Source organism: Rana temporaria, chromosome 3 (genome assembly GCF_905171775.1).
Source record: "Rana temporaria chromosome 3, aRanTem1.1, whole genome shotgun sequence".
NCBI classification, from domain to species: Eukaryota; Metazoa; Chordata; class Amphibia; order Anura; family Ranidae; genus Rana; species Rana temporaria.
The window spans coordinates 199,233,949-199,257,431 of record NC_053491.1 but is presented as its reverse complement, the minus strand read 5'-3'; the positions used below and the strand labels follow the sequence as shown (position 1 = coordinate 199,257,431).

Here is a 23,483-nt window from a genome sequence, read left to right as displayed (position 1 = left end):
GTTCACAGGGATGTAGTCCCAAGGGAGAAGGCGAGCACGCTGACTAACCCCCAGCTAGAACGGCTCGGATGATGGGGGCAAGCTTACTGGGGAACAGGAAGTGAGAAATTCAGACAAAGAAAAAAAACATTTAGAAGGGAAATTGAAGGAAAAGGTAAGTGAACCAACAATGCACTAGCTTAAAGGAACCAATCGTTGCCGTACATATCGTTTTATAGATATATGTTCACCGCGGCTTCCGGGTATAATCTGCGGGACTGGGCGTTCCTAATTGATTGACATGCTTCCGACCGTCACATACAGCGCGTCACGAGTTGCCGAAAGAAGCCGGACTGCGAGCCGGCTCTATAAGGCGCCTGCGCACCGACGTTCGGCAACTCGTGACGCACTGTATGCGACGGTCGGAAGCATGTCAATCAATTAGGAATGCCCCGCGGTAAACATATCTATAAAACGGTATGTACGGCAACGATTTAAAAAAAAAAACACCCGATTATCATTCTAAAAACTCGCCTGAATGTAATGTTAAAAACATTTTTTTGGGTGAACCCCCGCTTTAACTCATATCTGAACTTCCTTTTAGATAGCTAGCAAAAGCGTGCCTGTTTGTTGAATTAAAAAAATACGGTAGTACCCAGTGCGGACAAGTGTATACGTGGGCATCTGTGCATTACCAGCCAGTGAATAAGGGCCCTTTCAGATGTACGGACAAACGGTCCGTTTATTACAAGTCCGTTTACGGACTTGTAATGTATCCCTATGGGATTGCATCATCCGCTAACATCCGCAAAGATCCGCTTTTGCGGGCGGAAGAAAACCCTATTTTTCTTCCTTGCGGCGGAACGGATCGGATGAATACGGACACACGGTCCGTATTCATCCGATTCCCCATAGGGGAGAGCGGAGGAGAGACAGGGCGGTCTCTGCACTGTGTGCGGGGACCGCCCTGTCCGCCGACAGCTCAGCGGGGATTAACGGAGGAATCACCGCTGAGCCAAACGGGCTAACGGAGTGGATCAATACGGATCCGCTCCGTGTGAAAGAGTGTCTGTATATTTTTGTGAAAGAGTGTCTGTATATTTTTGTAAAATAGATGAACTAAATGTTAAACAATATTAGAGTATTGCAATGTTTTTAAAAACGTTATTTCAGAAGTACAGTCAGAAATTATATATTTGTATAAGGGCAGCCATACTGGCCAATTACATCCATATTATCTGCTTATAGCGTAGTAGTATTAAACATTGGTTGCGCTCGATTATTTCATCCCAATATTCAAGTTTCTGAGATGAAGTTTAGAAGATGGCCATTTCATTAAAGCAATACATTTTCTGTTAAGCTGATATCTTCTTATCTCAACAGCTGTTGTAAATGTTCAGTTTTTTAAAATGAAAAACATTCTATACTTACCTGCTTAACCAATGGTTCTGCACAGAACAGCCCTGATCCTCCCCCGCCAGCACTCCTGGCTAACTCCTCTCCCACCAACTGCCCCTCATTGACACACAGAGCGCAGCTCAGCCCCACCCTCCACTTTCTCCTAACTGGCTGTGATTGACATCAGCAGAAGCCAATGGTTCCTTCTGCTGTATGAGCCAATGAGGAGGGAGAGAGCCGAGAAAGCCTCTGCTCTTGTGCACATTGCTGGATTGAGATCTGTCTCAGGTGAGCTGGGGGGTGCTGCATGCAAAAGTTTTTTTACCTTAATGTAGAGAATGCACCTCACCGGATACCCGTTTAAGGTGTAGAGATACTTATCTACATATCTTGTTTGAGTTTACCAAAATTTGTCCCCTTTGGCAACCAATATTAGCAATTTATAATGATTTAGATCAGGGATCCTCAAACTATGGCCCTCCAGCTGTTGCGGAACTACAAATCCCATGAGGCATTATAAACCTCTGACATTCACAGAGATGACTAGGCATGATGGGAATTGTAGTTCCTGAACACCTGGAGGGCCGTAGTTTGAGGACCCATGATTTAGATGGTAACTCCCTCTCTCCGACCCCAAAAAAATATTTAAAAAAATGCGTTACTTTCTATAATCCCTGGGTTGGTCGCACAACACAACAAAAATCTCCTCCATTGTCAAAGTGGATTGCCATGGTAAATTATATTAGAAGGATGGATGAATTTCTGGCCTTACCTATGGACAGTGGATCCTTTATTAGGATTCAGATACCCTTAAAAATAGGCCGTAACTCCTTGGTTTAACCTAACTTTTCTCCTCCCCCCCCCCCCCCCTATCTTTTTTTTTTTCATCCCATTTCTACAATGTGAAATGAGTTGACATTTTCACCACTACATATTGCCCAGGTACGGACCATCCCCACTTCGCTCTCTCTTTCTCCCTTCACACTTACTTACCCACAATTAAGCTGCTGTCTCTCTCATCATTGGATAGATTGATAGCAGCAGGAACCATTTGCTTCCGCTGTTGTCAATAAAATGCAGTGAAACCGGAGCAGGGGGTGGGGCCAAGTCACGCTGTTTGTGTCGATGGACACAGCAGTGGGACTCGGGTGCCACCAGGAAGAGCGGCTATCCAAGGGGGCACCCGATGGAGGGGAGGAGCAAGGAGTGCCACTGGGACATCCCAGAAGAGGAGGAGCCAGGCTAAAATCCATTTCACAGAGCAGGTAAGGAACATGTTTGTAATTTATTTATTTTTAAAGACTGAACCTTTACAACTAAAGTGGTGGTGCGTCCATAAAGGGCGCATGGGTGCCGCCTCCTCTCTCCTTCCACCTGTCTATCACCATAGATAGATTCATGCCATGCATGAATCTATCTATGTCGCTGCTGCTACCCCCTATTCAGATGCCCCGCCCCTTTTCGGGTGCCAGGCACCTGAATTACAGCGGCTGGGTATTTTTTGGAAGCACCCGATTAGAGCCAAATTGCTCAAATAGATGTCCAAAAAGGTGAATAGCGGGCCCATGCTAGGTGCTCGCAGTTCACCCAGCGTTGTGTTAGGAAAGCGAATGAATAAATGCTTTCCTAACACTGAACCGCCTCTCAGCCAATCAGGTGCTCGGGCCTGTTACCCGTCACCTGATAGGCTTTCAATCACAGCGCCTGTCGTTTCAGCCAATCAGGCCTCCAATCATAGCAGAGGACAGGACAGGAAGAGAGGACGGGAGAGGAAGAGAGGACGGGAGAAGACATTGAGGAGTGTGGAGGACATCGCCACAGTGACATGCTGCCCCATCTAGATAGGAAAGTGCCGGGTGGGCGGGGGATGCACACTGGTCGCATTTGATGGGCACAGTGGCTGCGTTTTTTTTTCCAGTTTGTTTGCTCCCCCCCCCCCAAAATGTTGGGCACCAGCCGCCACTGCTTTACGCAAATAAGAAGAATGAGGTTGCAACAGTTATGCCTTGTTTCCACTGAGCAGATCGGTACGCTATTTTGGGTAATTCTATTATGAAATTGCGCCATACAACCGAACCATACCGCACCATTCTGGGTCCTGCTTCAGATGTGGGGCCATAGAAAATGGTATGGTTCCGTTAGGAAGGAGCTACAATACATTCCACTGATTGGCGGACATGCTAGGCATTTTTTCTAAACCCTGTATGGCCCCTGACGGTCCAACTTGCAGAGGAAACGCTCACCAGAATAGACCGGACCTTTCTAACGTTCCAAACTGTACCGACCCGAAACCGTTCTGCTCAGTGGAAACAAGGCATTACAGAGCATTGTCTAGTGGTTAGTTGACAAACCTTTATATTTTATGCAAAAACATAAAATGTAAAAGAAAACATTGTAAAATTTGAAAATCACATTAAAATGTACTCTGGGGTAAAAAAATGCAAATAATGTGGCTGCTTGATTCATTATACTCCGCAAAGGGAGTGATCATGCAATCCAATACAACTGATAAGCAAGAAAAGACCTGCTTCCCAATTATGGCTCAGCGAAGTCTATTTACGGGATAATTCCTTTTTACAGCTTACAATGTAAATGCAGACTTGTATGCTGTAATGAAAAAGGTCCCAGGAAAGAACATTACTCATTAAACTAAGGTCACTCATTTCCTCTCTTTGTGCCCCAGGCTAATGTGAATGCACCACTGAAAAGCCATAATGACTTAAAGAAACTCTGCCTTTTGCCTTCTCCAAAAGACCACATATCAATACATTACTTGATCTTTTTGGGGTTTAAAAAAGAAAAAAAAATTCAATAGAATGCATTAGGGTGAAAACCCTTGAGGCTTTAGAACCACTTAACTATTATAGTTAAAGCCAAATGGCTTTCCTAAAATGCACTTTCAAAGCTCCTACCTACATTTACAAACATTTTTACATGGAAGGCATAGATTCAGCATTTTTGAACACATTTAATGTTATCCTATGTATCCATGCACACATTCACGTTTTTTTTGCGTTGGGTTTAGGCTCATTTTTTCAGACACAAAATTTTGGGTTCAGACGCAAACATTTTTGCGTTTCAAATCTTTGGGAGGGTCTACAATGTCTTTGTTATGAACGCTGATAGCCTCAAATGCTGTAAAACGCCACTAAACACGGCAAAACACCCCCCATATGTCCATGCACACATAGGCGTCTGGAGGAGTTTAGGAGCAACAGTTTAGAGGCAGTCAAAGTTCCTTCTCCTTAATGCAGAAGAACCATGTTCAGGAGAAGAGCTTTTGGGCATAAAAGAACTCAAACTGTGGCAAGAAGTCTAAACGCTAGGCACGTTAAGCACTTCAGTGTTTATTCATTTAAAGAAGTTCATGTTTTTTCACCTATGCATTAAGGTGGAAAAACACCTTGCCGTCACGGGCCCCCCAGCCCCCCGTTTTACTTACCAAAGCTTGTTCACCTGCTCTGCGCATCCACGGCGTCCTCTTCTCCCCGGAGTCTCGGCATTGATTGGATAGATTGATAGCAGTGCAGCCATTGACTCCCACAGCTGTCAATCAAATCCAATGACGCGGCTCCCGGGGGGGGGGGGGGCAGGACCAAGTCATACACTCTGTGTCTATGGACGATATATTGATAGCAGTGCAGTCATTGACTACCACAGCTGTCAATCAAATCCAATGATGCGGCTGCCGGGGGGCGGGACCAAGTCATACACTCTGTGTCTATGGACGATAGATTGATAGCAGTGCAGGCTCCCACAGCTGTCAATCAAATCCAATGACGCGGCTGCCGGGGGGCAGGACCAAGTCATACACTCTGTGTCTATGGATGCAGAGTGTATGACACGGGAGCGCGCCCGCAAGGTAACCCCCTTGGGAGAGTTTCCCAGAGGGGGTTAGCTATTGTGGGGAGGAGAGCTGCCGTGGGACCCCAGAACAGCAGGATTGGGGCCACTCTGTGCAAAATAAACTTCACAGTGGAGGTAAGTATGACGCAGCTTAGGTGAGCTTTAACACAGATTTTCTCCTGTCAGGAGAAACGCGTTAACGATAAACCAGTGTGGATGAGGCCTTAATGTTAGAAAACACAGGATTTCTCTCTTAAAGAACAGATTTTCAAAAATGTGATTTCCAATCCCAAACCTTCTGTCTTCTAAAGATCCTTGATTGAATTACGTGTTACACCCAGATTTCCATAACAAAACACATGAACTGTCATAGTACCATCAGACAACAATACCTTTGGCTACGACACCAACAGCAATGAATCACGGACAAAATCTGATCAGTGTGGTTATTGTAGGCTAGACTATTGAAATGATGTCAGAGACAAGACCTATATACAGCACACATCCACAATCAAGCGATTCGGCACTGCGTCGCTTTAACTGACAATTGCGCGGTCGTGCGGCATTGGCTCCCAAACAAAATTGGCGTCCTTTTTTTCCCCACAAATAGAGCTTTCTTTTGGTGGTATTTGATCACCTCTGCGGTTTTAATTTTTTGCGCTATAAACAAAAATAGAGCGACAATTTTGAAAAAAAATTCAATATTTTTTACTTTTTGCTATAATAAATATCCCCCAAAAACATATAAAAAATTTTGTTTTCCTCAGTTTAGGCCGATACATATTCTACTAGTTATTTTTGGTAAAAAAAATAAAAAAAATTGCAATAAGCGTTTATCGATTGGTTTGCGCAAAATTTATAGTGTTTACAAAATAGGGGATAGTTTTATTGCGTTTTTATAATTTTTTTTTTTTTTTACTACTAATGGCGGTGATCAGCGATTTTTTTCGTGACTGCAAAATTATGGCGGACACTTCGGACAATTTTGGGACCATTGTCATTTTCACAGCAATAAATGCATTTTAATGCATTGTTTACTGTGAAAATGACAATTGCTGTTTGGGAGTTAACCACAAGGGGGCGCTGAAGGGGTTAAGTGTGACCTCATGTGTGTTTACAACTGTAGGGGGGTGTGGCTGTAGGTCTGACGTCATTGATTGTGTGTTCCCTAATATAAGGACGCACAATCGATGACAGCGCCACAGTGAAGAACGGGAAAGCTGCGTTTACATACAGCTCTCCCCGTTCTTCAGCCCTGGGGACCGATAGTGGGACATTTTTATAGTAATCAATGCATTTTTATAGCACTGATTGCTATAAAAATGCCAATGGTCCCAAAAATGTGTCAAAAGTGTCCGCCATATTGTCGCAGTACTGATAAAAATCACTGATCGCCGCCATTACTAGTAAAAAAAAAATATATTAATAAAAATGCCATAAATCTATCCCCTATTTTGTAAACGCTATAACTTTTGCGCAAACCAATCAAACGCTTATTGCTATTTTTTTACGAAAAATATGTAGAAGAATACGTATCGGCCTAAACTGAGGAAAAAACGTTTTTTTTATATATTTTTGGGGATATTTATTATAGCAAAAAAGTAAAAAATATTCATTTTTTTTCAAAATTGTCGCTCTATTTTTGTTTATAGCGCAAAAACTAAAAACCGCAGAGGTGATTAAATACTAGAGGTCGACCGATATGTGTTTTTCTCTGGCCGATGCCGATGCCGATATTTGAAAATTGGGGCGGCCGATGGCCGATATGTGATTTTTGCGGCCGATATTTTAGGCCGATTTTTTTTTTCCTTCATCTCAAAAAACCTAGGATGCAGAGGAGATAATTGTTTAGGTTGGAGAGGTGGGGTGCAGCCTATCAGTATCCATAAGTTCCACATCAGTGCCCACCAGTGCAGCCCACCAGTGCCACCTCATTAGTGCAGACTATCAGTGCCCACCAGTGCCACCTCACCAGTGCATATCACATCAGTGCCAACCAGTGCATATCACATCAGTGCACACCAGTGCATATCACATCAGTGCACACCAGTGCATATCACATCAGTGCACACCAGTGCATATCACATCAGTGCACACCAGTGCATATCACATCAGTGCACACCAGTGCATATCACATCAGTGCACACCAGTGCATATCACATCAGTGCACACCAGTGCATATCACATCAGTGCACACCAGTGCATATCACATCAGTGCACACCAGTGCCTCACATCAGTGCCCACCAGTACAGCCCAATGTTATTCACTGCCACCTAATCAATGCCCACCAGCATCGTTCCATCTCCTAGCCCAGCACAATAAAGTTTCATTTGTCCCTGGCCCTGACGTGCTGCCCCGCCTCTGCCTACAATCTCCAGAATGCAGAGCGGGCCGGTAACAGCCAATCGGCGGCCGCCGCTGCCTACATCCTCCACTCTGGAAAAAACATCCCCTGACGTGCTGCGTGCCCTGCCTCTACCTACAAACCCCAGAATGCAGCGCGGGCCAGCAGTTACCGGCCCGCGCTGCATTCTGGGGTTTGTAGGCAGAGGCAATGGCGTGCAGCACGTCAGGGGATGTTTTCTTTACAGTGGAGGATGTCGGCAGCGGCGGCCGCCGATTGGCTGTTACCGGCTGCCGACTTCCTAAACTAAAAATAGAAAAAAAAAAAAAAGGTCAGCAGCGAGCGAGCGGGTGATCGAGCGGGCGGGCAGGCGGACAGATAATCGGCCTATTTTTCATAATAATCGGCCAATGCCGATATCTTCAAAAAGGCGAAATATCGGTCGACCTCTATTAAATACCACCAAAAGAAAGCTCTATTTGTGGGAAAAAAGGGACGCCAATTTTGTTTGGGAGCCACGTCGCACGACCGCGCAATTGTCAGTTAAAACGACGCAGTGCCGAATCGCAAAAAGTGACCTGGTCTTTGACCAGCAATATGGTCCGGGGGTTAAGTGGTTAAAGTATAACTAAAGGCAAATCTTTTTTGTTATAGTTGTGGAGAGGTTTTTATTGCCATCTATGTCCCTGTTAAAGCGGATGTGCCACTAAACAAATATATTAAAAGCCAGCAGCTACAAATACTGCAGCTGCTGACTTTTAATATAAGGACACTTACCTGTCCTGGAGTCCAGCGGTGATCGCAGCAGATGACGAGCCGATCGCTCGTCACCCTGCTGCTCCCCCCTCCATCCACGGTGAGGGAACCAGGAAGTGAAGCGCTCCGGCTTCACTGCCCGGTTCCCTACGGCGCATGCGCGAGTCGCGCTGCGCCCGCCGATTGGCTTCCGCTGTGTGCTGGGAGCCGAGTGTTCCCAGCATACAACGGGGGACGGGCGGGAAGCGGAGAAAAAACCCGTCCTTTGCCCGTATCGTAGGGCCGGAAGTGGGTGCAGATACCTGTCTGTAGACAGGTATCTGCACCCCCCTTCCCCCTGAAAGGTGTCAAATGTGACACCGGAGGGGGGGAGGGTGCCGATCAGCGGGACTCCACTTTAGAGTGGAGATCCGCTTTAAGGTGCTTCACCTTCTCTATGTGTCCTGTTTACCATTAATATTGAAAGTGAAAGTAAAAGAAAATCCCATATTTTGGGATTTGCCCAAAAAAGTAATAAAGGGGAAATCTTCCAATGAGGACACTAGTTCTGGTGATCTGGGGGTCCCCAAGGAATTCCCTTAATTTGTAGGGATTTCCTCTTACTTCCTGTTTGGCTATGGGACAGGAAGTGAAGGAAACAGTGTGTTTGCCTGCACTGGATCACATGGTACAAAATCCCCATGCAATCCATGTGCATGCACTTCTTTGGTGAGAAGCGGTTTAATTTGAGCCCATTCAAAGTGAATGGGCTCAAAATTGCACCACGCTAAATCGCATGCGAACTGCACAGGAATGCGGTGCGGTTCATAGTGTGAACAGAATGCCAATGACAGCAATATTGGAGCCTACATTTTCCAGCATCAGTATTTGGTAGAAGATTTCAGCCATCTGTTACACTGATGTAAAAGTCACTGCATGCTTCTGAGATGTTTTGCACAAACATGTGGAAATGACTTGTAAGTAGAAAAACTACAGCCTGGAATATGAAAAATAAACATCCTGTTTGGCTACAAAGGGAAACACTTCACCTTCTCAAAATATGACCCCGTCATCCATAACAGTAATCATTTCCTTCCTATAGACGGCACAACGCCTGCTCATCTTCACAATCATGTATCACTAAAGAATCTGTACTGCAGAAATGTTAGCACACTAAAGCCCCTTTCACACGGGGCAGTGGAGGTGCAGTGACGGTATAGCGGCGTGATTTTTAGCACCGCTATACCGTCGTATTTACCGCAATATTCGGCCACTAGCAGTGCAGTTTTAACCCCCGCTAGCGGCCAAAAAGGGTTATTATCGCAGTTTCCCATTGATTTCAATGGGAAGGAGCGGTAAACACCCCGCTCCTATACAGCGCCAAAGATGCGGCTAGCAGGACTTTTGGAGCGGTCCTGCTAGCGCACTGCTTCAGTGTGAAAGCCTTCGGGCTTTCACCCTGAAGACTGTAGGGCATGATTTTTTCAGGCGGTATAACAGCGCTATTTTTAGTGCTAAACCGCCTGAAAAACGTGTCAGTGTGAAAGGGGCCTAAGGGCTCATTTACACTTGCTTCGGATTCAACAAAGCTTAGGACAGGCTTTGTTAGAGATCTCTGAACGCTAGTCACAGCTCATGTCACTAAATAAAATGGTTAGCTTACAGCAGGGGTCTCAAACTCAAATTACCTGAGGGCCACAAGACAAGTTTTCATATGCCATGGGGGGCCGCATGCAAACTTTCAAACTTCAAAAACAACAGTACTGGTGTCAGCGAACACATTATTAACCCCCAGCACTGGTGTCAGCGAGCGCATTATTACCACCAGCACTGGTGTAAGTCAGGGTTTGACAAATTTGCTTGGAATCTCGGAGCCAGCTAAAAAAGTTAGGAGCCAGAAAACGCACCCCGTCCCGACGAGCTTGCGCGCAGAAGCGAACACATACGTGAGCAGCGCCCGCATATGTAAACGGTGTTCAAACCACACATGTGAGGTATCGCCGCGATTGGTAGAGTGAGAGCAATAATTCTAGCTCCTCTGTAACTTAAAACATGCAATCTGTAGATTTTTTTAAACGTCGCCTATGAAGATTTTAAAGGGTAAAAAAAGTTTGTCGGCATTCCACAAGCGGACACAATTTTGAAGCGTGACATGTTGGGTATGAATTTACTCGGCGTAACATTATCTTTCATAATATTAAAAAAAATGGGGATAACTTTACTGTTGTCTTATTTTTTAATTAAAAAAAGTGTAATTTTTTCCCAAAAAAGTGCGCTTGTAAGACCGCTGCGCAAATACGGCGAAACAGAAAGTATTGCAACGATCTTGTAATACCAACGGCCACCACCAGATGGCACCAGCTCACATCTGGTGGTAATAACTTGTAATACCAACGGCTCACCACCACTCCCCTCACTTCCACCCTGCCTGGGGGCCATTTATAACTGGTCCGCGGGCCGCAAATGGCCCGCGGGCCGGTACTTTGAGACCACTGGCTTACAGTCTTACACCTTGCTTTTGCTTATACCCCATGTAGCTTTAGTGGTGCTTCAAAGCCTCCATAGAAGTCTATGGCAAAGCCTCATCGAAGCCCCACTAAAGCCCCATTGAAACATCAAGTAAAAGCAAGGTGTAAACAGAACTGTAAGCTAACCATTTTATTTATTGACAGGAGCTTTTGACTGGCGTTCAGAGAGCTTCAACAAAGCGTGCCCGAAGCCTTCTGTTGAAGCAAGTGTAAACTAGCCCTAAAGGTGACTCTCGCCATTCAATGAGCCAGCTCTCTGCGTACCATATCTAATAGGCTTAAAGAAACTTTCCATAGCTTTTTTTAATACTGTAGGTAGCCAGGTCTTTCTTCAACCCTCTACAGCAGGGATCCTCAAACTATGGCCCTCCAGCTGTTGTAGAACTACACATCCCATGAGGCAATGTAACACACTGACATTCACAGACATGACTAGGCATGATGGGAATTGTAGTTCCTGAACAACTGGAGGGCCGTAGTTTGAAGACCCATGCTCTACAGCTTGGCACTAGCATGCAGAATGTGGTACACATATGCACAAGCCAATTTGTACAAACATAGTAGGGCCAATTAACCTACCAGCATGTCAGAGTACCTGGAGAAAACCAACCTGAATACATGCAAACTCCATGCAGATGTTGTCCTGTCCCATTACTGCAAAGCAGAAGCACTAAGCCACCACATTAACTATAGATGGCCTTATACACAGCAGTACAGTTAACAGTGTTGGGACAGGTTTGCCCAACACCAAGGGCAAAGATGCAGAACTGCGTCCCCCTCCCTTGCTGCCAACACCTGATGTAATTCGGCATACCCCCCTATAATTATTTTACAGGATTTATATAGCGCCGACAGTTTACGCAGCTCTTTACAACTTGAGGGTGGACAGTACAACTACAATACACTTTAAAACAGTAGGAATCAGAGAGCCCTGCCCGTTAGAGCTTACAATCTAAGAGGGAGGGTAAAGAGATACAAGAGGTAATAACTGTGGGGGGATGTGCGGATGGAGAAAATAAACGTATAGTTGTTAGGTGGGGGCCAGATAGGCTTCTCTGCGCTTTCAGGGATTTTCTAAAAGTGGACAAAGTAGGAGATAGTCGGACATATTTGGGTAAAGCAAATTACAGATGATGGGAGAGGCTCGGGAGAAGTTCTGGAGACTAGCATGGGATGAGATGACAAGGGAGTTAGAGAGCAGGGGGTCCTGGGTAGGAGCGAAGAAAACAATTAGGTTGGTATTTTGAGACCAGGTTAGTGATATAGCTGGGGGCCAAGTTATGCATGGCTTTGTAAGTTATGGTTAGTATTTGGAAAGCATTTGTTGGTTGAGTGACAGCCAACGGAGGAATTGGCAAAGAGGGGTAGCAGATGTAGAGTAGTTTGTAAGGTGGATGAGCCTGGCAAAAGCTTTCATGATGGTCTGAAAGGGGGGATAGCCTATTTAAAAAGGCAAGCCAATGAGGAGCAAGTTGCAGAAATCGAGACGAGAGATGACCAGGGAGTGGATTATAAGCTTTGTGTCGTTGGTTAGGAAGAGGAGTATCTTGGAGATGTTGCGGAGGTTGAGGCAGCAAGCTTTGGACAGCGACTGGATGTGGGGTCAAAAGGATAATTCAGAGTCCAGGATTACACCTAGGACCTTGGCATGGGTGGACTGATAGTTGAGCCGTTGATTTTGACAGGGAAATCAGAAGAGCAACATGGGGGAGGAAATATCATGAGCTCAGTTTTGGATAGGTTGAGTTTGAGGAAGTGATGAGACATCCAGGCTGAGATGTCTGATAGCAAGTTGGTGATGCGTGAGGAGACTGAGGGAGTGATGTAACATCCAGGCCGATATGTCTGATAGTATGTTGGTGATACGTGAGGAGACTGGGTGCTGAGGGGTGGAGAGAAAGATTTGGGTGTCGCCAGCGTAGAGATGATATGAAAGCCATGGGAGGCAATCAACTGACCCAGGGAGGTGGTGTAGATTAAGAAAAGGAGAGGTCCAACAACAGAACCTTGGGGGATTCCAACAGAGAGAGGAAGAGAAGAGGAGGTAGTAGAGTTGGAAAAGGCACTGAAGGTGCGTTGGTATAGGTAGAATAAGAACCAGTGAAGAGTACAGTCACAGAGACCAAGGGAGTGGAGTGTCCACAGCGTCAAAGGCAGCAGAAAGGTCCAGGAGGAGTAGTACAGAATAGTGTCCGTTGGTGTTAGCCGGTAGTAGGTTGTTTGCGAGTTTAAGAAGAGCAGTTTCCGAGTGTTGGGATCAAGATGTTTGTTCTTAATCAGATGGTCGCTCAGTCAGGTGTAAGAGTCATGCAAAGAGTTTGGAGGAGTAAGGAAATGGGGTGTAAGTTGTGAAGATTGGTGGGGTCCAGTGAGGGCTTTTTAAGTATAGGGGTGACTAGAGCATGTATTAGAGAGTTGGGGAAGATGGCAGAAGAAAGGGATAGATTGAAGATGTGAGTTAGAGAGTGTAAAATCAAGTCAGAGGGTGAGCGTAGCATTTGCGAGGGAGCAGGTGGTTAGATGGGTGTTAGAAAGAAGTTCAGCAACCTCGTTAATACTAGCAGGGTTGAAGGAGGGAAGTAATGATTGTATCTGTGGAAATGGGGTGTTGAGTGGAGGAGGTTTCTGTGCATTGGAGATCTCCTCATGAATTGTAGCAATCTTATATTTGAAGTGATTGGCGATCTCCTGGGCAGTGAGTGAATTAGAGGGTGGAGGACAGAGTAGAGAGTTAGGCCCTGTACACACGATCAGTCCATCCGATGAAAACGGACTGAAGGCTGAAGTCTGATGGTTTGATGTGCCTACACACCATCAGTTCAAAATCCGATTGAGTCCAACGCGGTGACGTAAAACACAACGACGTGCTGAAAAAAACAAAGTTCAATGCTTCCAAGCATGCGTCGACTTGATTCTGAGCATGCGCGGGTTTTGAACCGATGCTTTTGCGTACTAACCATCGGTTTCGACCGATCGGTCAGGCGTCCATCAGTCCGATTTTAAAGCAAGTTCTAAAACTTTGGACTGAAGTACAAAAGTCTGATGGGGCATACACACGGTAGGTGTGGACTGATGAAACTGAACTTCAGTCCGTTTTCATCAGTTTGGACTGATCGTGTGTACAGGGCCTCAAATGTAGAGAAGAGTTGACGGGGACTAGATGAGAAGGTGTTAATGAGAGTGACAAAATAGGTCTGTTTGGCACTTAGAAGGCAGAAATTGTATTTTAGGAGGGCAGATTTATATTGGTTGAAGTCTTCCTGGGACTTAGTCTTATGCCACATGCGCTCTAGAGCGTGGCTATGTTTTCTGAGACTTCTGGTGTCGTCTGTTTGCCAGGGTTGTAGTGGTCGGGCCTGATTCTCCGTGTAGCGAGAAGGGCGAGCTAGGGAGGATGACAGTGAGCCGTTATAGACAGAAGTAGTTAGGTTGGGGCAGGACAGGGGTGGGATTTTGTCATAAAGATGGTCAGTAGCAGAGTAGAAAAGAGAAGGGTTGAGGTGGCTAAGGTTTCTACAGGTAACTGGAGGGAGGTTAGGTGATTGGAGGGAGAGGAGGTGAAAGACAGAAAGCAAAACTAATAAGGTGGTGATCAGAGAGTGCTCTACATGCTCTAGTGTGCATGTTCTTCTTCCTCAACACTGAGTACCCAGAGGTGTCATGGAGTGTGCATGCATGGCCATTTGCTGGCTTTGTGATCAGTATTACACATATCCATAGTAAGTGATTAGTAGTACACCGTCTATCCTGCAGTCCAGACTAGGTGGTCAGAGGTAGTAGTACACATTATATCCTGTAATTCAGATTAACGTGATCTACTACTGATCACTGGACTACAGTATGTAATGTGATCTACTACTGATCACTGGACTACAGTATATAATGTGATCTACTACTGATCACTGGACTACAGTATATAATGTGATCTACTACTCCTGATCACTAAGTCTGGGCTACAGTATATAATGTGATCTACTATTACTACTGATTGTTTAATCACATTATATACTGTAGTCCAGTGATCAGTAGTAGTTCACATTATATACTGTGGTCAGTGATCAGTAGTAGTAGATCACATTATATACTGTAGTCAGTGATCAGTAGTAGTAGATCACATTATATACTGTAGTCAGTGATCAGTAGTAGTAGATCACATTATATACTGTAGTAGTAGATCACATTATATACTGTAGTAGTAGATCACATTATATACTGTAGTCAGTGATCAGTAGTAGTAGATCACATTATATACTGTAGTCCAGTGATCAGTAGTAGTAGATCACATTATATACTGTAGCCAGTGATCAGTAGTAGTTCACATTATATACTGTAATCAGTGATCAGTAGTAGTAGATCACATTATATACTGTAGTCCAGTGTTCAGTAGTAGTAGATCACATTATATACTGTAGTCAGTAGTAGTAGATCACATTATATACTGTAGTCCAGTGATCAGTAGTAGTAGATCATGTTATATACTGTAGTCCAGTGATCAGTAGTAGTAGATCACGTTATATACTGAAGTCCAGTGATCAGTAGTAGTAGATCACGTTATATACTGAAGTCCAGTGATCAGTAGTAGTAGATCACGTTATATACTGTAGTCCAGTGATCAGTAGTAGTCGTAGATCATGTTATATACTGTAGTCCAGTGATCAGTAGTAGATCACATTATATACTGTAGTCCAGTGATCAGTAGTAGTAGATCACATTATATACTGTAGTCCAGTGATCAGTAGTAGTAGATCACATTACTGTATATACTGTAGTCCAGTGATCAGTAGTAGTAGATCACATTATATACTGTAGTCCTGTGATCAGTAGTAGTAGATCACATTATATGCTGTATGTAGTCCAGACTTAGTGATCGGTAGTAGTAGATCACATTATATGCTGTAGTCCAGTGATCAGTAGTAGTAGTAGATCACATTATATGCTGTAGTCCAGTGATCAGTAGTAGTAGTAGATCACATTATATGCATTAGCCCAGACTTAGTGATCAGTAGTAGTAGATGACATTATGTCCTGCAGGTCAGAATATATGTAATCAGTAGTAGTGTAGATTGTATCTCTCGTGCAGTGCACACAGTGAAGGAGTTAGTAGCAGTCAGTGTGTCTCCCAGCACAGCAGATTGCCGCCCCCCTTTCTTCCCATAGCGCTGCCCAGGAAGCCTCTCGCACATCCTTAGTCCGGACTGATGAGCAGCGAGTGGAAAATCCCCATCCCGGATCCCGGATCCCGCACACAGCACTCACCAGAACTCATGTTCCTTCTTCCATCAAAGTTGCCGTTTAATCCATTGTAGTGATCCGGACTGTATACATGAGCGGAGCGGGCAGGATGAGTCCCAGCACTGTCCGTACAAGAAGCTGCCTGCCGGAGTCTCAGGACACTTCCCACTATGGGAAACGGGGCGGAATGGGGGCGTGCCCGAGGAGTGACGTCACACTGACTGCACATTGCTAGCGATCAGTATCTGGGTGTTCTGCTGTTGGTAAAGTTTTATGAAAACACACAAAGTCCTGAATTCATCACACAAAGTCCTGAATTCATCACACAAAGTCCTGAATTCATCACACAAAATCCCGAATTCATTACACAAAATCCTCTGAATTCATTACACAAAATCCTCTGAATTCATTACACAAAATCCTCTGAATTCATTAGATAAAATCCGGAATTCATTACACAAAATCCTCTGAATTCATTACACAAAATCCAGAATTCATTACACAAAATCCTCTGAATTCATTACACAAAATCCGGAATTCATTACACAAAATCCTCTGAATTCATTAGATAAAATCCGGAATTCATTACACAAAATCCTCTGAATTCATTAGATAAAATCCGGAATTCATGACACAAAATCCGGAATTCATTACAGAAAATCCTCTGAATTCATTAGATAAAATCCGGAATTCATTACACAAAATCTGGAATTCATTACACAAAATCCTATGAATTCATTACACAAAATCCTATGAATTCATTTACACAAGATCCAGAATTCATTACACAAAATCATCTGAATTCTTTTACACAAAATTCTCTGAATTCGTTACACAAAATCCGGAATTCATTACACAAAATCCAGAATTCATCACACAAAAAATTCATTACACAAAATCCTGAATTCATTACACAAAATCCTCTGAATTCATTACACAAAATCTTCTGAATTCATTACACCAAATCATCACACAAATAATTCAATACACAAAATCCTGAATTCATTACACAAAATCCTGCCATCATCTATAGACATATAGAGCCAGGGCCGGATTTACATCTCAGCAGGGCTGGACTGTGACAAACATTTGGCCCTGGACTTCATCCAGACCGGCAATTTTTGCAAACACGCACAAAAACAGTATATATTGTGCAAAAAAATAAGTAAAAACATTCAACTATTGGGCATAGGACAGGGCATAGCCACACCAGTGCCCATTAATGCAGCCTCACCAGTGCCCATTAATACAACCTGATCAGTGCCCATCAGGGCAGCCACACTCATGCCCATTAATTCAGCCTGATTAGTGCCCATCAGGGCAGCCACACCAGTGCCTGTGACAGTATTGGTATGATATCCCCGTCAAAGATTCCCTTCTTCCATAAGAACATCACCCAATATTCCACTAGGAGGAATATTCCTGAGATCGCCCATTAAGTCACACATTAGTCCAAGCTTAATGCTAGAACAAGACAGTTTAATGTTATAACACACAGCTTATATGTAATTTCCAAAACTGTTACAATGACAAATCTCCGCCCCCTCACACTGGGGCTTCCATACAGATGATTAGGCAGACACGACGGAGTTGTACTGAATACATTAACTAGACAGCTCGACCCCGCATATAGAGAGATAATTACCACAATGGAGCAATCAGAATAATTAACACAAGCCACTTAAACACAGATCTCCTTCACACAACACAATAGATCAATTAACCTTTAGAAATAGTGAGGGGACATTAGCACGTCAATAACCTGTTAGCCGAGGACAGAATCACACAGGGCAAGCAGGGAGCATTAAACTGAGACATATAGGCAAATGCATCACAATGGCCCCCCTTTTTCTCCCTGCTCCAGCAAACCCGGTTGGACCTTTCCTGGTCCAGTAGGGTCGACGGGTTCAGAGCTTTTAGTCCGAGGTTAACTCCGTTTGGCGTGACTGACCTCCCTTGGCAACTGCTTCAGACTTAGGTATGTCACCGGGTCGTCAGATCACACGCCGTTCAGTCCCCAAGTCTTTGTGCGATCTGCAGAGTCACCAGAAGTCAGTGTGAAGACGGCGAATGGGTCTGTGTGCCGCCATCTAGGTGTCCCGCTATGGGAGGGGGCAGGTTATGGCTCTGAAGTGACAATCACAGGAGATTCATAAAAAGAAAAAGTTATATTTGTTGAAATGCTGTAGCACTGGTGCTCAGAGTTCGGGGGGGGGGGGATCAGAGCCCCATAGGGTCAGCCACCCTCTGCTCCCTCCACAGCCACCGGTTCTCCTCTTTGAGCTTCTCCAGCTCCATGTCCAGTTCATGGAGCCTGGGGGGGTCAGCCCGCTGTGACCTCAGGTGATTGTTCTCCTCCTCCATGCGACTTATGCACTCCTCCAGCTCTATGTACTCACCGATCAGCTCCTGCTTGCTCATGTCCTGCAGGCTCTCCACGTGGTCCTTCATCATCAGGAACTGGGTGGTGGTGTAAGGGGCCACCGGTGGGCCCTTGGCGAACATCTCGGCCCGCATCTGGGACGCCCGCTGCGACTCCCTCTCCTCCAGTCGCTTCTTCTCCTCCCAGGTCAGCTTGTTATACGGCTTCCAGGACCTCTTCTTCTTGGGGGGTAGCCGGCGGTGCCTCTTTCTGCCCAGCTCCCTCCAGGGCCCCTCCGGCTCATGGCTGTCGCCCATGACCAGCTGACAATGGTGTTCCCTGTTGTCCGTAATACCAGATTGTACCGTGAGGACTTCGTAAAGGGTGTCCAATGGTTCTTCCTGACCCAGCTCCTGGGGATCCCAAGCCGAGTCTACACAATGGGCTGCTGCTGGTGGGCGGTACCCAAGTTGAGACCAATTTGACCTGGTGTTGTCGTTCATGGGGCAATTCTGCTTGAAGTGACCCAGCTGTTTGCACCGGAAGCAGCGTTGTTCGTTGTCCTCCTGGCGTGGATAGCGAGGGCTAGATGTCATCGGTCTGTTAGGAGGTTGGTATCTAGCGGCTGGTGGGTGTGAGGGCACCGTTGGTCGTGGAGGTTGTACCCGTGGTGTGACCTGGTTTGTCTTGCGAGTATCCGCATATTCATCCGCCAACTTCGCGGCCTCTGGTAGAGTCATGGGCCTGCGATCTCTCACCCAATCTTTGACATCCGTCTGGATGTGATTGTAAAATTGCTCCAGGAGCATTAGTTGCAAAATGTCCTCTGCGGTGGTGGCCTGGCTGCTGTTAACCCAGTTAGAGGCCGACAGGGACAACTGGCATGCCCATTCCGCGTAAGAGTCTTTCGTGGTTTTGCGTGAGTCCCTGAACTTCTGTCGGTGGGACTCTGGGGTTACTGCATAACGAGCCAGGAGCGCTTCTTTAACCCGGGCGTAGCTATGGATATCCTGATCTGGCACGGTCCGGAAAGCATCAGAAGCTTTGCCTGACAGTTTGCCTGACAATATTGCAACCCACTCTCCTCTAGCTATTCGGTGCAGGTTACATTGTCGCTCAAAATCTGCCAGGTAGTTATCAATTTCACAGTCCTTTTCATCAAAAGCTTTAAAAGCGCTAAACGAAATCTTCCTTGCGTCTGCTGTGCTGTACTCACTGTTTGGAGAATGTGCGGCTGCTTGTCGGACTGCTGCCAGTTTTAACTGTAGTTCTGCGTCTCTTATTTGTTTATCCTCCTGTAGTTCTGCGTCTCTTATTTGTTTATCCTTCTGTAGCTCTGCGTCTCTTATTTGTTTAGCCTCCTGTAGCTCTGCGTTTACTAACAGGTCCATCACTTTCAGCACCACATCCGGCGTTGGGTTCGGACCGAACCAAGCTAGCTTCTCTCTCATTAGCTTGTTGGCTGGCGATTCCTCCTCCTGAATCACTGGTCTCTCCATCTCTTGTACTGCTGGCGTTGCTGCAATCCCGTCCTCCTGGTCTAGCTCCATTAATTCTGCTATGATGACCCGCTTGGTTTTGTTGCTAGCAATCCTTCCACGAACTTCCAGTAGTTCTTCCAGTGTCTGCTTGGAATCCGGGTGTAAAGGGGAATAGAAGGGAAGATCCCACTGCTGCCAACCAATTGTGACGGTATTGGTATGATATCCCCGTCAAAGATTCCCTTCTTCCATAAGAACATCACCCAATATTCCACTAGGAGGAATATTCCTGAGATCGCCCATTAAGTCACACATTAGTCCAGGCTTAATGCTAGAACAAGACAGTTTAATGTTATAACACACAGCTTATATGTAATTTCCAAAACTGTTACAATGACAAATCTCCGCCCCCTCACACTGGGGCTTCCATACAGATGATTAGGCAGACACGACGGAGTTGTACTGAATACATTAACTAGACAGCTCGACCCCGCATATAGAGAGATAATTACCACAATGGAGCAATCAGAATAATTAACACAAGCCACTTAAACACAGATCTCCTTCACACAACACAATAGATCAATTAACCTTTAGAAATAGTGAGGGGACATTAGCACGTCAATAACCTGTTAGCCGAGGACAGAATCACACAGGGCAAGCAGGGAGCATTAAACTGAGACATATAGGCAAATGCATCACAGTGCCTATTAATGCAGCCTGATCAGTGCAGTCCCAACAGCACAGCCTCATAAATGCCCATCAATGTTAGTCCCCCCATAACCTGATATGCACAGCTTCTTCTACCTAGGTCCCGGGTGCAGTGCTTGTCCTGTAGGTGGTTCCTCTAGAGCTGGGAGCCCAGGGCCAGCTGTGAATTTTAGGGCAAACAAACGCAATAAACTACCCCAATTTTTGCTAAAATATAAAAGCCGAGGTTGCACCAAGTAAATAGATACCCAACATGTCAAACCTTATATTTGTGTGCACCTGTGGAATGGTGACAAACTTCAGTACCCTTTATTCACTGTAGGCAATGCTTCAAAAGCCCCCTATATTTCATCAGTTTAGTGTTATGGAGGAGGTCTTATGCATGAATTATTGCTCTCACTCCGGCGTGAACGGCGATATGTAACATGTGTATATCGCAATCAACGCGTAGGCGCCCTCGACGCATGTATGTACATGTATGTACATTTTTAGGCGACAGGTTCTCTTTAATGACACCTGAGGTGACATTATACACGTCACTTTCCAGGTCACCTACAGGAAGGGGATGTTTGTCAGCTGTTCTCCATCCCCTCCATCTGCCGGCACCCGCCATGTTGGTCCCTGGCCTGCAAATTGGCAATTGGCGCCCAGCATACATGCAGGGGGGGGGGGAGTACTGAGGGTGTGTGGAAGCAATCAGACTGCCAGTTTCACCCACAATCCCATGGGCTGCAGCCATTCCACTGGATTGTGAGTGAAACCCCCACTGTCAGGTTCATATGAGGTATAGACCTGGCAGCGAAAGGGTTTAAAAAAAAAAACTCATACTGACAGATCCTAGAGGGGCGCCTGTAAGCACATGCCTGGATGAATCAGTACCGCCACTGACCACTCAGTACTCTGCTCCATCCGCAGCCTTGCATATGCTTTGACAGGCTGCAGGCAGCAAAAGCTGGATACTTCACACTGGTGCCAAGAAGGGACAAAGTGCAGTCAAACAGCCTTTGGCTGTACTTCTCCTTTAAAGCAGAGGTGCACCTGAATTTTTTTTTTAAAAAAGCCAGCAGCTACTAATAGTGCAGCTGCTGACTTTTAAAAAATGAACACTTACCTGTCCAGTGCGCCCACGATGTTGGCAGCCAAGGCTGAGCAATCGCTTGTCCCTCGGATACTGCCACCGCCATCCTCGGTGAGGGAATCAGGAAGTGAAGTGTTGAAGCTTCACTGCCTTGTTCCGTACTGCGCATGCGCGTTTAGCGCGGCGCATCTTAACTGGTCCCTGCTCTCTCCTGGAAACAGTGTGTTTCCCAGAAGACAGTGGGGGGCAGAGTGGCATGACTCCCACGGGAGTCTATGCCCGGACGTGGGTGCAAATACCTGTCTTAGACAGGTATCTTCACCCCCCACCCCCCTCCCCCTAAAAGGTGCCAAATGTGACACCGGAGGGGGGAGGGTTCCGAAAAGCGGAAGTTCCATTTTTGGGTGGAACTCAGCTTTAAGCCTTGTTCACATTTGTGCCCGGGGAGTGGTAAAAATAGGCTACTGAGCCATGGTTTTATGGAACCCCCTAATTGCCCACCTTAATTTTACATGCTGACCAAATGGATTGGTATACATGCCACAGCAAAAATTATACCCCATGTAATGTTCAGCAGGCAGTGCTACCGCCAAACATAACCGATTCGAGTAATGGGGCTTTCCTGCAACCATGTGCACTACACGCAATTGTGGCATGGTGGCGGCATAGTGCTGCAGGCTTTCAAGGGTTAAAAGAGGTGGCCAGGAGGTGACGTATTGCCTCCCAGCGGCTTGTCAACTGCCCACTGAGAAGTGGTCCACCACAATTGCTTTTTGAAGGAGAGGCAAACACAGACACAAGTGTAAAGCCCTGTACACACGACCGGGAATCCCGTCGGGAAAAAAAAACGTCAGTATTCTAGACGAGATTCCTGGCAGGCTTGACTTGAAAAGCTGTGTATACACACGGTCACACAAAATCCTGCCGTTCTTTTGAATGGCAAGAACGCGGTGACGTCATTGGCTACGACGAGCCGGTGTCTAACACACTAACCTTGTATGCTATCGCGCGAATGCGTCGAAGTGTTATCGAGCATGCACGGTTTTTCACCCATACAGACGACCAGTTTTCTCGGCAGGAAACACTCTGCCGGGAAACCCGACGAGAAAATAGAGAGCAGGGTTCTCTATTTTCCCATTGGGATTCCCGTCTGTTTTCCTGTCGGGAAAACTTCTAGGGAGCATACACACGGCCGGGATTCCTGGCCAAAAGCTCTCCTGGCAGTTTTCCTGACGGGAAAACCGGTCATGTGTACGAGGCTTAAATGAAAAAACTAACAAGTGGCGCTCCTAATGCAAACAAAAATTTAATATGGGATAACCATAAATGTTCAGGTAGTGATAATCAAACATAAAAATTGCAAAGGTGTCCAATAATGAAATCAAATAGTCCATATATCTTTAAAAGGTGGAAGAACTGTGAAACAACGATGTGGAAACCAAGGAAGAACAGCTGTCATCTTGGACATGGCATAGGGCTCATCGTGGTCTAACCTCTGGCAGCTCCTTACATGGATCAGGGAGGAGCTGACAGATACAGACAAGATGTAAAATGACAGGGCACAGAGATCTGACAAAACAATTGTCGATTTTTTTTTATTTTTTTATTTAACTACTTGAGCCCCGGAAGAATTGGCTGCTCAATGACCGGGCCATTTTTTGCGATTCGACGCTGCGACGTTTTAACTGAAAATTGCGCGGTCGTGCGACGCTGTACCCAAACAAAATTGATGTCCTTTTTTTTCCCACTAATAGAGCTTTCTTTTGGTGGTATTTGATCATCTCTGCG

General features: G+C 45.6%; 1 protein-coding gene across 1 annotated transcript in view; it reads right to left on the bottom strand.

The window, feature by feature from the left end:
• FGD6 (FYVE, RhoGEF and PH domain containing 6) overlaps positions 1–16,250 on the bottom strand; it is a 158,854-nt gene extending 142,604 nt beyond the window's left edge. Inside the window, exon 1 of the mRNA XM_040344117.1 lies at positions 16,088–16,250. Within this exon, the coding sequence (XP_040200051.1) occupies positions 16,088–16,097 (10 nt within the window). The 5' untranslated portion in view covers positions 16,098–16,250. The remainder of the gene's footprint in view (positions 1–16,087) is intronic.
• Between the last annotated feature and the right edge of the window lie 7,233 nt (positions 16,251–23,483).